This window comes from Barbus barbus, assembly GCF_936440315.1.
Source record: "Barbus barbus genome assembly, chromosome: 25".
Classification (NCBI taxonomy): domain Eukaryota; kingdom Metazoa; phylum Chordata; class Actinopteri; order Cypriniformes; family Cyprinidae; genus Barbus; species Barbus barbus.
Window position 1 is genome coordinate 22723339 of NC_136753.1, and position 16372 is coordinate 22739710.

The 16372-nt window shown below is 35.8% G+C and overlaps 1 protein-coding gene across 1 annotated transcript; it reads right to left on the reverse strand.

The window, feature by feature from the left end:
• Nucleotides 1-6072: 6072 nt before the first annotated feature.
• On the reverse strand, nt 6073-13597 carry LOC306844521 (inositol hexakisphosphate kinase 2-like). Its single transcript, XM_079376723.1, has 5 exons — nt 12961-13597; nt 10674-10887; nt 8911-9083; nt 7461-7636; nt 6073-7371 (listed from the first exon to the last, which is right to left on the reverse strand). The coding sequence occupies exons 1-5, from the start codon at nt 13169-13171 to the stop codon at nt 6763-6765; spliced, it is 1383 nt and encodes a 460-aa protein (XP_079232849.1). The 5' UTR covers nt 13172-13597; the 3' UTR covers nt 6073-6762.
• Nucleotides 13598-16372: the final 2775 nt, after the last annotated feature.

Below are 16372 nucleotides of genomic sequence, written 5' to 3' on the forward strand. Positions count from 1 at the left end.
AGTCCACATATGCTCAAACACAATCACTAAACAGATACTGACTACTGAGGTAACCTGATGCATTATCATCAGAGCCGTTTTTCAGATTAGTGTTTTTTCCTTATATTTAGACGCATCTATAAATACTGTTAGTAGTTAGAGAGGTGTCTCATGAGTCAGAATGTGATATTATATCAGCACAGCAGAGGAAATAATGCTCCGGTAGGCAGAGCACTTTACAACTCAACCAATTCATAAACCAGTCTTTTTTTATTCCTCCTTAAAATGCCATAAGCAAAATAGTAAGAATGCCTGTGGATCAGCTACCAAAATATCTCCTCTGAACTGTTATACACAGCAGACTGGTTGCATGCCTCTGAATACATTCAACAGAACGCCAGAACTCTTTACAAATGCTTGAGACATTGTTACATCATCCTTGTTACATCAAGGCCACTGAAAAACATTCAGTGCTTCACTGCCATTTGACCAGGTTTTCAAAGGAAGAGTTCAGCCAAAAATGAAAAATCGGTCATTATTCAATTTATTTGTATAATTTCAAACCCACAAACTATTATTTGTAAGAAGAGCACAAAAGGGGAAAAATCAGTTTTTTTATTATTATTATTTATTTATTTTTTTATTAGTCAACAGCTGTTTGTAGTAGCAATTTCAGCAGAAAATACCTTCCAATAATGTATGAACTACACTGTAAAAAAAAAAAAGGGAAGAAAAAAGAAAAAGTTGTAATTAAAACAAACTGATAATTTCCCCCCCACAACAGGTTTAAATAAATAAATAGGTTGTAAATATCATGAAGATGAGTAAATAATGATAGAATTTTAGGTTATGAATATATGGCTATTGCAAACGACTTTATAAATGTAATAAATATCAAGTTTTTTTTTTAGTAGTACACTAAAAAGCTGTTTTTTTTTTTTTTGTTTTTTACACAGGTGTTTCACCTTCATTGCATTACCTTATATTCATTGCACTGTGATTTAGAGTTAACAGAAATAGCTGTAAAATTAATGGATAATATTCTGGCAAAAAAAGAGAAAAAGGTAATGAAAATAGAAAAGACAATTGCAATTAAATAGAACTAATATTTAATAGAAACAATAAAGAAATATAAATAAAGAAAAATTTATTTAATACAAAAAAAAATTAAATATCTAACTTTTTATTTTTATTTTTTTAAGACCTCTCTGTCTGAAAACCACTTCATACCATCCCCTTCCGTTTTCTTCAGCTTTTTAGGTGGACAATAAAGAGCGTCAGTTATGTAAAAACAACGCTTAGTCAACCTTGACCTATCTTTCTGCCTGTGGGGGGTTCAGCTAGGCTGAGCTGCTTTGACAGAATATTCACATTACAATACACACATCACTTAGAAATAAAACTGGGAGGAACTGAAATGTATTCATCTCCCTTTTTATTTATGTTTTTTATTCATGCACTTCTCACATAATAGTTTTTTACATAGCAGAAAGCATTTTCAAAGAGTTTCTTGCACAAACAGAATCACTTGACCACTCAAAGCTATTTTAATGAAATAAGCCAAGTCAATATATCTGATCAGGAATACGTTGGATATATTTAGTTGATCTTGTTAGTGTAATTGGCAGGCCTGATTAAACACATGTTGACAGCGCGGTCAACACAGTCCGGCTCATGCTATATGGGAGCGGCGTTTACGTCATGACAGTGCTTATGTAAGATTCTAATTCTTTCTTGGCCTGGTTTTCTCTCACTCTCTCTCTAACTGTGGTCAAACACTAAGGGCCATTCATGACCCTACGGCTGGCCCTGTCATGGTGTGTTTATGTCTTAGTCTCTTTGAATTCTTAAAGGCATTCTTTTTTCCTTTGTTAGTTGCTACCTGTAACATGTGATGTTGGCTAGTGAAGCAGTGCTAATTTCTTTTCTCCACCTGTTTGAATGCTTTAAAGAATCATGGCCACAAACATGCTTTCAGTGGAACTGGAATGGGATGAAATATTTATTTCCAACAAGTGTAAAGTCGATGAAGTGACCTCTATAAATGACCCAGCTGCTACACTGAGAATCAGACTGATGACGCATACAGGATCCCTCGTGAAATTCCCTTTTCTAAAATCTGAAATTGACCTGTCACATAAGAAAGGAATAATAAATCTCAGTGGATACTTAAAGCAATAGTTATTCTCTCTCTACACTTATTCAATAAGGTCCAAAAACCCACTAGAGAAAATGTTTTTGTACATTTTTAATTTAATACAATTGTGTTTATTGAAATTATATTTCATCATAATATATTTTAGTGAATTGAGCGAGTTCATTTATACATAAACGTTTTAATGATTTGTAAATACCTAATTTATTATGTATTTATTAAGTTTATTTCATAATCCTAAAGGTTATATAGTGAATGCCTTTATTTTGCATTTTATGAGAGAAGTAAATAATGACAAGATTTTCATTTTAGGTTATAAATATAGGGCTAATTGCAAAACGCTTTATAAAAATCATAAATGTAAAGGTTTTTTCTATTTTCTATTTTAGTACACTGTAAAAAATAGGACACAATGTACAGTGTTGATATAAAGGAATTTTCTGTATTGTTTTTTACAGGCATTTTTATTGTTTTTCCTGCATTTTGAATTATATATATATATATATAAATGCTTCTTTTTGCATTTTAAATTTAAGTTTTGTTCATTTTAAATTACATTTTTAGCATAATAAATTAATTATTTATTAATTTATATACCTTTAATTTATTTAGAAATGTTTTATTATTTATAAAATTGATTTCATAAATTGTATTTTATAAAATATATAGTAAAATGCGCAATTTTAAATTTAGAAATGTTTTGTTCTTTAAAAATATTTTCAGCAAAATAAATTTAGTGAATTTGAACTTTTATTTAAATAAAATTATAAATTTTTAGTTACTTATAAATGTTGTAATATTTATAAAAAAATATGAATGTTAGTGAAAATGCTCCAATTTTGCATTTTAATTATAATTAATTATTTCAAGCATATATAATTTATATATATATATATATATATATATATATATATATATATATAAGATACACTTTTATTTCTTTGTTTTATAAATGTTCATTTATATTATTTTCTTTACAAGCTAGAAACTTGTCCCAGTTTCTCTATCAAAAGTGTCTCACATTGGCACTTGGAAAATTGAACAGGATATAACAGAACGATGAATGAGAAACGAAATATTTCCAATTGTGTGTTTGTATAAATGTGACCTCAAAAGGTGTGACTCAGGTTCAGAGAAAAAGACAAAGAAAGCGAGCAATGCTTTGCCCTCACAATGATCTATTCTTAGGAACACAGCGAGAACAAAGGTAGAACAGAACGAACTGAACTAAAACAGAGCACAGCTGAGTACCTATAATGAGCACGCAAATGTTAACTCTCTAAATGAGCAAGCTGCATACTTCAAACCAGTAATTATGTAAGCCGAACACATCCCCCATATGTTTCATATTGGGGATGAATTCATTTGATATTTGCAAGACATTTTAAAGGAGGCGTAATTAGCGTATGTAGGCCAACACATGATCCCCAGCGCTAGAGAAAAGAACTAAAAATATAGCGATTTCAGTATTACCAAACAGCTCCGTTGCCATGGCAACCGCTCTTCTGGAGAATAGGTGATGCTACACTATACTGACAAACATTCAGACACAAAAAACATGCCAAATCACTCACACTTGCATACATGCGCTGACCAGTAACCGTATACATGGTTACTGACACACTGGCGCTCATCCATGATGTTACATCAAATCACTGGAACAATGCAGTCCACTGAGACACTAAAACAACCAAACAGACCAAATGATTAAACGCACACTGTCCTCAAAGCCCATAAAGCCCATCATTTGGCATCTGAAGCCCCCTGTGGAGCGCTTAGTTTTGGACCAGCTGTTCATGGACCACAATTCACTAAATCTAGCACATTTGAGTATTAAATGTTATTATATTGCCAGTCAAAGATTGGTAATAATTACAATTTTTTATGTTTTCAAAAAAGGTGTCTTATACTCACCAAGCCTGCATTTACTTGAGCAAAAATACGGTAAAACAGTCATTTTCTTAAACATTATTACAATTTAATAACTGTGTTCTATTTAATATATTTTAAAATGTCTTTTTTTTTTCCTGTGATGACAAAACTGAATTTTCAGCATCATTACTCCAGTCTTCAGTGTCACATGATCCTTCAGAAATCATTCTAATATGCTGATTTAGTGCCAAATTATTAATTAATTGATCTTATTGACTCCATAATAAACCATCAAATATTTTACTCTAAATATTCACTGGCGAAAAAAGCGTGACAACCACACTCACCTGACCACTCAAGAACCATTCAGTCAAAGGTTCTTTAAAGAACCTTCTCTTTCTTACCTTTTATAATCTGAAGAACCTTCTTTCACCACAAAGAACCTTTTGTGAAACAGATGTTCAGATGTTAAAGGTTCTTTATGGAACCATTTAGACAAAAAGGTTCTTCTATGGCATCGTGAAGCCCCTTTAACGTTTAAGAGTGTAGCTCCAGTCTTAAAGAGCGCTGTTGATAATGCATGTCTGTTTTACATGTGCGTCATTGTGTGACAGTGATACAGGTCTATTTGTTCCCTAGACAAGCGCCTGAATTCTCAAACAGCCAGTAAAGAGGAAAAGGGCAGGCCACTCGGTCAGGACACTTTGTGTTAAAAGTTTCACACATAAGACATTAGCATCCTTAAAACCTGTGGTAATATAGAGTGTTTTTCTACTATCTCTTTATGAGGACTGTGAAAACTAGAGAAAACAACCTGAGTTAGTTCTTAAAGTGAAAAATAAACATTTGGTTACGCTTTAGTTTGGGTACCAATTCTCACTATTAATTAACTATTGTCTATTGCCTCAGTAAGCTCCTAATTTGCTGCTTATTCATGGTAGTTGTTAAGGTAGGATTAAGGTATGTAGAATATGGTCATGGAGAATAAGGCATTGATATGTGCTTTAAAAGTACTAATGAACAGCCATTATGCTAGTAGCATGCATGCTAATAAGCACCTAGTTAATAGCGAGAATTGGTCCCTAAACTACAGTTACCAAAATTTCTATCATAATTATTTCTTCTGTGGAACACCAGTGTAGAATTTTTGATAATGTTGTTTACCAAATCATTTTGTTAGCACAGAAATGTCTTTTATGTTCCACAGAAGAAAGTCATACAGGTTTGGAGTAAATGAAAACAGAATTTTTATTTTTGGGTAAACTATTGCATTTTCAACAAACTCAAAGGGGTAGTTCACTCAAAAATTAATTACTCACCCTAATGTCGTTCCAAACCGTAAGACCTTTGTTTATTTTCAGAACACAAATTAAGATCATTTTGATGAAATCTGAGAGCTTTCTGACCCTGGATAGACAGCAATGCAATTACCGCATTCAAGGCACAGAAATGTAGCAAGGATGTTGTTAAAATATTGACATCAATGGTTCAACCGTAATTTTATGAAGCTTGCGTGTGCATGTGGTGCTGCTGATGTAGAACGCACACGCTGCGCCTTGTTTACGGGCAGAGGAATGCATGCACATGCACCCTGGTACTCTTAAATATGGCGGCGGACAGTCGTTATTTTTGTTTTTATTGTGCACAAAAAGTATTCTCGTTGCTTCAAAAAATTACGGTTGAACCACTGATGTCACATGGACTATTTTAACAATGTCCTTACTTAGGTTTCTGTACCTTGATCGTGGTTGGTCCCTTGCTGTCAATGGAGGGTCAAAGTGCTCTCGGATTTCATCAAAAATATCTTAATTTGTGTTCTGAAGATGAGCAAAGGCCTTACAGGTTTGGAACAGCACGAAGGGGAGTAATTAATGACAGAATTTGCATTTTTGGGTGAACCATCCCTTTAATATTTTTATTGCACTATTCTTTATTTAGCATCTACAGCTCAAGACCCAAATTGGGATTAATGACTAATAATGACTTGCTGTAATTCGATATACAAGATACTGCACATCTTGCTAAAAAAAAAACCCCAAACAAATCAAAGTACGAGACCAGAATTTAACACAAACAAGTTTTATTTTTCCTCCAACATACCGTGTACAACAGATATAAGATAGAGGTATCTGAACATGTCAAATAATAATATTTATTAATATCATTATTGTAACATTATTAATATGGAATGTAGTCTTCGAAGCTCCATTCACCTTTTCAATGTTTTTTCTTTTTAGTTTATTTAGGAAATCTGACAAATAAATAAAGCTTTATTATAGTCTCTGTATGTCAACTAACTATCTGAATATAGTTGTCTCTGCACGATGGGTAACGGTGCAAGGGGAGTCTTTCTTAACAGTCTTTCTTTTCACCACCATCCAACAAGGAGTGCTCAGAAGCTAATCAAAGTTCCAGAACCTTCTCAAGTAATGAGGACAGAAACGAAATCAGGTCCTTTTCGGTAAATAACCGTTCCTCAATAAATAGAACAAAAAGGGGAACGGCAGCAACCTTGTAAAAGTACATCGGGGGAAGTGAGTAAAGCTACTAAACATGGAGGAAGCAGATCGTGTGAGGACTTGATGTTAGCTTCTCGACCCTTTTTAAACCTCTACAACACAAAAAAACAACTGAACAGGTGGAGCTTTGAGAGTTTACTGAGCTGAACGTCTCAAGGGATTGAAAGAACGAGGACGAGAAAGAAGAAGAAACATTTTCCCATTCGAACGCCATGCTGGTTTGAACGAAGCTGGGGTTTAATCTGTGCTGTGGTCCTCTAGTTGTGAGATGATGGTGATGAGGTTCTCCAATCCGAAGATGTAACCGCTATCCTGGCCCTCGTGGACTATACTGTCCTCGCCATAGTGCCGACACGTGGTGTGAGCAAAGTCAATCATGCGAACGTCCACCACCGGGCCGCTGTCTGGTCTGGCCATATGTCGCACCACAGTAGAGCTGCTGGTGCCACCACAAGCACCGCTGTTGCTACTGCTGCTGGCCGCACCTGCGCCATGAGGGAATCCAAAAGCACCACCCTCCTCTTCTTCTTCCTCCTCCTCTTCCTCCTCATCGTCGTCTTCCTCCTCCTCTTCCGAAAGGCCATCCTCTGCAGAGTGGCGTGATCGTGGAGGGTCTCCATCGTATATTATCAAGAGCGAGCTGGAGTAAAAACGGTAGCTTTCGCAGGCCTCCAGGGCCACCTGCATGTCTCGCAGTCTCCTCAGCACCGGCAACAGGAGCTCACGTCTTAGGCGCCTCCCGTCGTGGAAGAACTGAAAGATGGCCTCTTTGAAGCCAGACAGGGTCAGCTTACGGCCGTGGTACTTGTTCATGAACATGAGCTGCCCTGTGTCTGAATGGTAGACCTGGAAGAAAGTGAAGAGGAGCGTGTGACTAAAACATCGCCTTTAAGTGCTTCTAATATTATGGAATTACGCTCACAAGTTATACTAACCTGCATGCCGCAGAGGCGCACTCCGATGCTGGCGGACGTACTCTGCTGACACTTGCGGATCTGGACAGCCTTTTTCTCTTCAGATGCGTCGTCGCCGTGCTGCCTCGTGCCCATCTTCAGATCAAGCACGCATGGAACTGTGTAACGCCATGTCAGGTTCTCCAACAGGATGAATTCTGATGGAGGTTCTCGGTTAAGGGAAACGTAGATTCTCCTTTCTTTTCAGTATTGCTCTTCAATTAAGCTTTGTTTTTCTGCATAATAAACAGGCCTGTTTTATCTATTTACCTCACAACTGTCATTCTAATTGTAAATCTGCATAGCAATACAAGCTTTATAATGTGCTATTCAAGCTTTTTAATGTTTTGCATTTTTGTTATGCAGTATGAATAGCTACATTGAGTAGTGATTTTCATATATATATTTTTAGTGTCCTAAATAAAATTTGGGTAAAATAAGTGTTTTTTTTTTTTTAAATGTACATGATTCATTTAAATATATTTTGTATATAATTATAGATCATTAATTTGTATTATATATAATGAATTTATTAATTACATATTGCCATAATTTAGAAATAAATTTTTCTTTGTCAATAAATGAACTATCAGTAATAATATATCTTTATTATATACAGACATTAAAATATGTAAATATCATATTTTATAAATAAAAGATATACATAATATTTTGTATAATAGAGATATATTTTATGAAAATATTCATTCAAAAACTTGGGGGTTGTTAAGTTATTTTTATTTTTTTAAATCTCTTATGCTTACCAAGGCATAAGTTTTTTTCAAATTTATGTCAAATTTATTTGATCAAAAATAGAGTAATCTGTGAACTGTAATTTGCTAAATATAATTACTATTACAATTTCATTATTATTGTTATTTAAATATTATTATTATTACAATTTAATATTTATATTTATTTTATTATATTTTAAAATGTAATTATTCCTGTGATGGCAAAGCTGAATTTACAGCATTACTTCAGTCTTTAGTGTCACATGATCCTTCAAATCATTCGAATAAATTATTCTAATATGTCGATTTGGTGCTCAAGATACATTTCTTATTTTCAGTGTTAAAAACAAATTTAAACTTTTTTTTTCCAGGATACTAGGATGAATAGAAAGCAAAAGAACAGCATTTATTTGAAATATAAATATTTTATAACATTATAAATGTCTTTACCATCACTTTTAATCAATTTAACGCATCCTTGTAGAACAAAAGTATTAATTAAAAAAATATATATATATAATCCCCAAAAAATATATATATATATATATATATATAAAAAAAGTTTGGTTAAGCCTTACTAACCTCAAATGTTTGAACAGTGCTGTTTATGTATATAAATGTATGAAATAATTAACAATCAGCAGTAAACTGCACTAGACCAATCCACCTTTGTTGTTTATGGCAGCACTGAAGGATACTGTATTGGTTGCGGTGTTTTGCATTCTCCTTCATCCTCTGCAGGTGTTGTTGGTGGCACTTGAGGCTCCAGGGGTTGTGCTTGAGCTGAGGGCCGGCAGCATTGCTACTCTCCAGGCTATAGTAGAACACCTCGGCCTGCTTGAGCCACTCCAGCTCCTCCTCGCGTTTGACACTGGAGGGATGAGGACAGAGGTGGGTCAGCCTGACAGACAGATTACGGCTAACTTGGTAGAACTTGTTTTAAGAGATCTAAACAAATCCTTAAGTTTAAGTATTAAATTTTGCCATGTAACTCGTCCTGTGCCATTTGTTTATTTATTCACTTTTTAACGCCATGCCAGCATCAAGGCTATTTTCATGGAAATCTCTGAATAGATTATACAAGGTATACAATTTCCTGTGCCGTTTGTGCTACAGACATAAACACCCCAAGTCCTATGGCTTGTTGAGGTGGTTAATACCCATGATTCCTAAAATCCTAAATCCCCCACAAAGAACAAATGCCTCTTATCTGGCCTTTCACCCCTTCCCCAGTCACACTGAGGTCACTTCTAAGTCACAAAGCTACGCTGGTTACATAACCTCTTTATAAACTTTGGCTCAAAACACACATTTGAACCAGTCCGGTTGCCAGCAGCCGAGAGTGCATCTGCTCTGCCCAGCTGGGTGTTCTGTGGGTCAGTGCACTCAGCGCCTCCTCATAACGATAAGGACGCTACGACCGGTCACATTCTCATTGAGTCACACAAGTACTGAGCAGGGCCATTATTACAGGAGAACACAGTCTAGTATTATTCAAGAGATGTGGGGTATTGTGGCCTAGGCATTACAGCTTAAAACTGCTAACTGAAAAGCTGCTGGTTCGATCCGCAAGGAACAGTACGTGATTTGTCATTATTGTGTCCTTGAGAAAGACTCTGAACCTCCCTGTTTTTTCATGCAAAATTGTGCTACAATGTAATAGGTGGTTGTCACATCGGTGCTATTGGGTTCTGAATGTTTTTTAGCACATTGCTAAACAGTTATTAGGATGTAGTACGGCTGAACAATTTGGGGAAAAAATATAATTGTGATTTTTCTGATAAAAATTGTGACGGCAATTTAAAATGCAAATTTGCTGCAGAGTTTGATTATACATCAATATGACTATAAAATTATCAAAATTATTATTTTATTTGTGTAAAAAATTGTATTTAATAAAATAGTAATAACTTTAAATTTATTATTAAAGTAACTTTAGAATTACTATATTAATAACTGCTCTGAGACACAGTAAAAATATTGTTATTGTGAGCTGCATGTATGTAAATGAACACACTCCAAAATGTAAGAGTCATACTTAATTAAACAGCAGCCTTCACAATCTGATAATCGAACCAAGCCAAACTGCGATTTTGATTTTATTATTTCAATTCATTCAGCCCTACTTGTTAGGTGGATGCTTGTATATCATTAAGACACACTCCCAAGTTTCTATTATATCCTGGTCTCTGATTCAGTGTAAGTTTAATAGATTTATTCACATGTTAAAATGTTATTTTTGTAGACTAAATTACATGCCATTTTACAAGGTTAAAATTTACTGTAACTATTTTTACAAACAATCATTGACTAAATTTATAGACATTAAGACAAATACAATGACTAAAACAACTGTGTAAAAATTAACACTTCTACATTTCAATTCTTCAACCCTATTTTTGCATCTGTTATGCATATTGACTGCACAATAAGATAATATCAGATGTTACCGTCCCCTCACCTCTTGTCCTTATCCTTCCGAGCGTGTCTGGACCGGTCCTTGCTGTAGCCCTCATTGTCCAGCAGCATCTTACTGACCCATTTTATTTTGTTATTGGGTTCCAAGTCTGCCGAGGGGTCCACGTTCTCCAAGTCCCCAAGCTCACTATGCAGAGGGTATGCAATAAGACACAAATTTCCTTCCTCATCCTCCTCGAAACTCACCGACACCACACCTGCAGAGAGATGAGAGTGTGATGGAAGAGGAGACAGAGAGAGAAAAAAAAAGAATGAGGTCAGAGGTGAAATCATAACTTCACTTCAGCAAACAGGAAGTAGTCAGAGATCTGAGCTTAAAGTAAGCTGTCTTGGAAATCTTTAACATCTCTTACCCACTTCTCTTTTTTGCGCTTAAAAGCTTGCCAGTCTTTAACAAAAGCTACTGAGCCGACAGCACGGGCTGCTCCTAACCTGATAAGAATCACACAATCCATAACAAACAAACAACGAAACAGAAATTCTTGAAAAAGAGAGAGAGGAAGCAAAGAAGGCTGAGGGCTGGGAAGAGAGAGAATTCTATCAAACAACAACAACAGCAACAGCTAATGTACAGGAGTGGCTTCACTGGATCAGTTTTCTGAATCGGTCACAACAAACCACATCAAATGTCTGTTCAATCAAAGCCACACAAGGAGGAAACCAGCCAACAAACAAATGACAAGAGGCTAAAGATATGATGAAACCAACATTATTTATTGCATCATATCACTTCATGACTCAAATTCAAGAGCATCCAAAAAGCACAATGCATCAAAAAATGAACTCATCACATGTAAACATCACAAGAATTACAAGAATGTATTATGAACAGTCCCGAAGATATACACAAGAAACATATTTTGCACTAAATAAATAACAAATAAATAAATCTGTTATTCTGAGAGAATAGAGAGTACCAAAAGGGATAAGGTCATGAAAAGGTTAATTTATAATTCATATAGACAGATAGAAAATTAAAATAATAATTAAAATAAAGATTTTTACGTTGCAAATGTTAGTGGTTTTTATTCTCATTCTCAATAACATTATTCTAATATTTTTAATGTATCAAAGTAAAAAATGCAAATAATTCAATACAATATTTTTTAAAAGACAGAACAAAAAAAGAATTATCATGTAAATTATATTTCATCAGCATTTTGTTTTTTTTACAGAAAATGAGATTTGTTTGATAAAGCATAAAAAAAAAATATATATATATATTATTATTATTTTCAAAACAACAGAGCACAATGCAGACTTCCACTCATTATATTATTGACAATAACTTCCCACCGTTATGAAAAAGAAAACGCATTTCATAAACAACAAGAAAGATGCCCAAGCTTCTGTTTTGACATCACACCCACCCCCCACCCCCCAACCTCACCCAATACAAAACTGTCCGGCACACTTATCACACTGGAAAACAGGCCATTTAAGGTGTATGGATGCTGCAGTGTGCATACAAACTGGGCTGTGTGTATCTGTGTATGTTTTGAAAGAACAGAGAGAAAAAAATGAGACCGATGGACATAAGCAAAAAATCTAAGACAGTTGAACTTGTCTTTCCAGGTGTATTCTCAGGTATGACAGCAAATTTTGAAACCACAAGTGTGTGGGAGGCAGTCTATGATGTCATGTCAGCAGTCTCTGGGTCCATTAAAAAAAAAAACACTTGCCATTGCTGCTGCTTTTCGAGTTTGTTAAGCTCCACATTCAGGTATCTTCAAACGAAACCCAGACACCTAGGTGTATGCTTTAAACAAAGTACGGCCTTGCCAGTAACTTACCTTTTAGGGGTCCTACTTAAATGGTACATTAACAAAGGCAGTACACCCAAATATTTAAAGTAATTTAAACTTCTATAAAACATTAAGGTTATGGTTGTAACCGTTCACTTTCATTGTAAACGTCAATAAACGTGACTGGCAGGTGTCTCTTTTTCGGTTCCACTAAATAAAGACAGACACCCGGGTTTGGAACAACATGAGGGTAAATAATAAATAATAGTAAATAATAGCAGAGTTTTCTTTTTTGGGGTGAACTGTCCCTTTAAGAATGTATTATAACAGCGCCACCTTGAGGAGAATTTCGTTAAGACGGAAACAGCAGCACTGCTGGCCTTCATTTAACATGAAGATGTTTATTACAGTCTAACACACCGAAAAATATCACATTGTACGCGAAAGACAGTCATGAAAAAGAAAAGAATGGCTTTAATAGCCAGTACAACTTAAGACGTCACATTAGTAGCTACTTAACGTTACCTCTATATTGCGGTGTAAACTTCCGCATGGCCGCAGGGAGGCTCTTGTAAAACTGGTGCTCTCGGGGGATGAGGGGCTTGCATATAGTCTGCTCCCCGAAGCGGAGCACACACGAGTGTCCTCCCACCTGGTGCACAAAGGGCTGAAGGAGCACGCCTTTTCCCAAATACCCCTGTGGCTCTGTCTGCATCCCCTCGATGGCTGGGCTCATCCTCCGGGGGCATTAGACTCTCCCTCCTGGTCCAGCTGGACACCACAGACGTGTAACTTAGACGGATGAAAAAGATGAACTATTTTTTCTTTCTGTCTTTCGTTTATCACTCTATCGTTTATTCACGGTCAGTGATGTATTCTTCGCCGTGCAGCAGAACACTGCAGGACATAAACAAAAGAAACAGGAAGGAGGAAGAAAGGCGACACGACAGAAGAAAGAACACAGCTCTGTGTTTGGATTCAGTCCTTTCTTTTACGACACGACTAATCTAGTTCGTATCTCCTAGTTGTTCTAAGGGCGAAATTTAGGGGATTTTCATCGAGAAAGAGCAGCTTAAACGCCGGAGTGTCGGCCACTTTCTCGGAAGCTCTTCGACTGACACCGTTATCTCTCGCCGAACTGACAAAATGTCAGCGCTGCCTCAGTAGCTCCGCCTCTAACATCAAATTGACCAATCAGAGCGCCGGAAACGATGTTGGGTGGCAACAAACGGAGAGGACAGAATGCGAACAAAGAGTGAGGAGGAGGAGGAGGGGGGGGGGTGTAGATGGGAAAACAGTCTAGGGTAGAGGGGAGGGGGAAGCTGAGCGACTCAGCTAAGACATGGATGTTGGTAAGGTGCACACTTTAAGGCACTCGCAAGGGTAACGATACGAAAATGCAGAAAAATGCCGTTTACAGGAAACGAAAAAGCAGAAATGAAAATTTTCTATATTAAACGAAAACCATAATAAACTAGCAGATAACATTGACTTGGCCAAGAAGTCAATGAAAAAACAATAATGTTAGTAATAAACGACAGGTTTTTTTTTTTTCAGGTTTGAAAAAAAAATGCACATTGTTTCCAAGCTGCTTAACATAAATAATAATGATAATTTTTATATCTTAATGTCTTTATGCCTTTTATATACTTAACTTTTTTGTGATTATCTCAACAAGGCCTATATACAGTTTATTGCTTTGCTTGAGTATACAGATAAAGTTGGATATAGACTATATATCCAAATTCATATAGAGCTGTGTGTGATAAGAGTACATTTTTGCAACAATCAGGCAGTTGAGATTTGCTATATATTATCGCTTTACATGAGTATACTGTATGTATGCGGATAAAGTTGGAGCTATTTTCAACTTTATATACAGAGCTTTTTTGCAATAATATAATTTAGGCTACATATTTTATGATGATATATAAACATTCACACAGCGGAGATTTGCTATATAATATCTACATATTGCTTTACCTGATGCTGTTGGATGTACTATAAATCTAACTTGAAATATTTCTTCACGATAATATAGTTTACATTTTGTGCCAATATAAACAATCAAGCAGTTGAGGTTTGCTATATGCCTATATTGCTTTAGCTACCTGAGTTTACGGTATGTATGTGAATAAGGTTGGACATACTTGTTCTTGGAGTTATTCATTTATGTGGTGATACTGAGTATTATGAAATCTGTAATGTTTTGTTCAATTTCTAACAATTTGATGTAGTGTAAAGCCTAATTATTTGGTGATGTGTATCACTGCAGTGGTTAAACTAAATGACAGGGTTAAAATTTCAATCATATCACCCATCCCTAAGCAGTTTAACTGTGGAGTTCATTGAAAGACATGGCATAATATTCATACATAACACATTGTACATAGTACATAATATCTTTAGTCCCCTAGTGCGCAAGCCAACTGTGGCTTGTACATTAAAAACAATACATTTTTAATAAACAACATGCATGTGAAAGTGGGATATCGTCTGTGCAAATATAGGAGACTGGCAAATGAGAGGAAAAACAGGTGACACACGATACCAGTGGCCCTCAGGGTAGGGGATGACTAGTGTCAATCGTTCAGCCGACGAAATGAAATAGGGTGTCTCGTCTGCCTGGTCAGATGTTTGTTTTCTGAGGAACTCAGAACGCTGAGTTTTAGGCAGTGGCAATGTTTTTTTGTTTTTTTTTAATTGAAGCAGTTTATGAAATGCTGTTATATGATATTCAGTGCATATTGGTGGGTGATGAGAGTAAATGGGCAATATAATTGAGACAGAGATCTATTTATTTTACCATTGTCTAATTTTAAGATTTATTTTTATTATTATTATTTTTAAGATATGAGATATTTTATGTTTATTGTTATGCATGAACACAAGTAGAGAGCAACCTGTGACTTTTAATCGAAAAAAGATAAAACAGCATTTAAGAATTCTGTAACTTATATTCTGAAGCCAAAATATCTTTGAGTGAGTACACAAATTGAAGTTGTTATTCACTGAAATCTCTTTTGCCTTAGCAGCATTTTCTTTGCTACAGAGCTTTAAACATTAAAACATCATTACCATGCTTTAGAATGTGAGCATGGCAGTGTCAAAGGGCCACACAATTCATTTATTCATTAATGGAACAAATGCAAATTGAGGGATGGTATACCAGCGGTTATAGGTTTTGTCCAGTGACACCAGCTTGACACTTTGATCACAGAGACCTTTGAGACCCGTGAACTTGAGAATCCCTGAGAGAACCATTGTGCCTTTAAATAGGGTACATAACCCCAAATGGCTCCATGGCCTGTGTCTGATATTTTTTATTATGTAAACAGCATCTGCTAAATGACAAGTAATTCATCACAGAGCTAACCGGATATGCTGCTGTTAAGATCTGTACAGATCAGTATGCCTTTACAAATGTTTAAACAACACTGACCTCCAGTTAAGTAGCAAAACGAGGGCAGGAGCCAATTCAAACTGCCAACAGAGTGAAACACCAGCCTAATTACTGATCTGAGACGAAACAGAAAGTTTCAGTAGTTGCAGTACATTCTGAGATATGAAACATTCTGAGCTTTGGCAGTGTAAATCTGAGACCCGAATGAGAGCACCCGATCCTGCAATTAGTGATAGGTTAGCTGTGGCACTTTTGGTGGAGTTCTAACAAGGGCATTAAACCACGGCCAATGCCAAGGCAGCACTCAACTCCTCTTAATTCAATCCCAGACTTGGTACATTGTGTCTGCAAACAAAGTCTGTAGTCTGCCCTGTAACCCAATAAGAGCTGGAGGTCAAAGCCAAGGCCAAGACTGGGCTTCATGAATGGAGCCAGGTGAGACAGTAATGCGATTTGGGCCATGCTAATCTCTCAATGCAGCTACCAGTGAGTTAAAGACACTGGGATTGATGTGCAGACTAGCATCATCAAACC

Coding starts and splice junctions, on each gene's coding strand:
- LOC306844521 (XM_079376723.1), bottom strand. CDS start 13,171: ATGAGCCCAGCCATCGAGGGGATGCAGACAGAGCCACAGGGGTATTTG. Junction 9,084..10,673: donor CGGAAGGATAAGGACAAGAG/GTGAGGGGACGG, acceptor TCATCCCTCCAG/TGTCAAACGCGAGGAGGAGC. Junction 7,372..7,460: donor TGCGCCTCTGCGGCATGCAG/GTTAGTATAACT, acceptor ACTTTCTTCCAG/GTCTACCATTCAGACACAGG.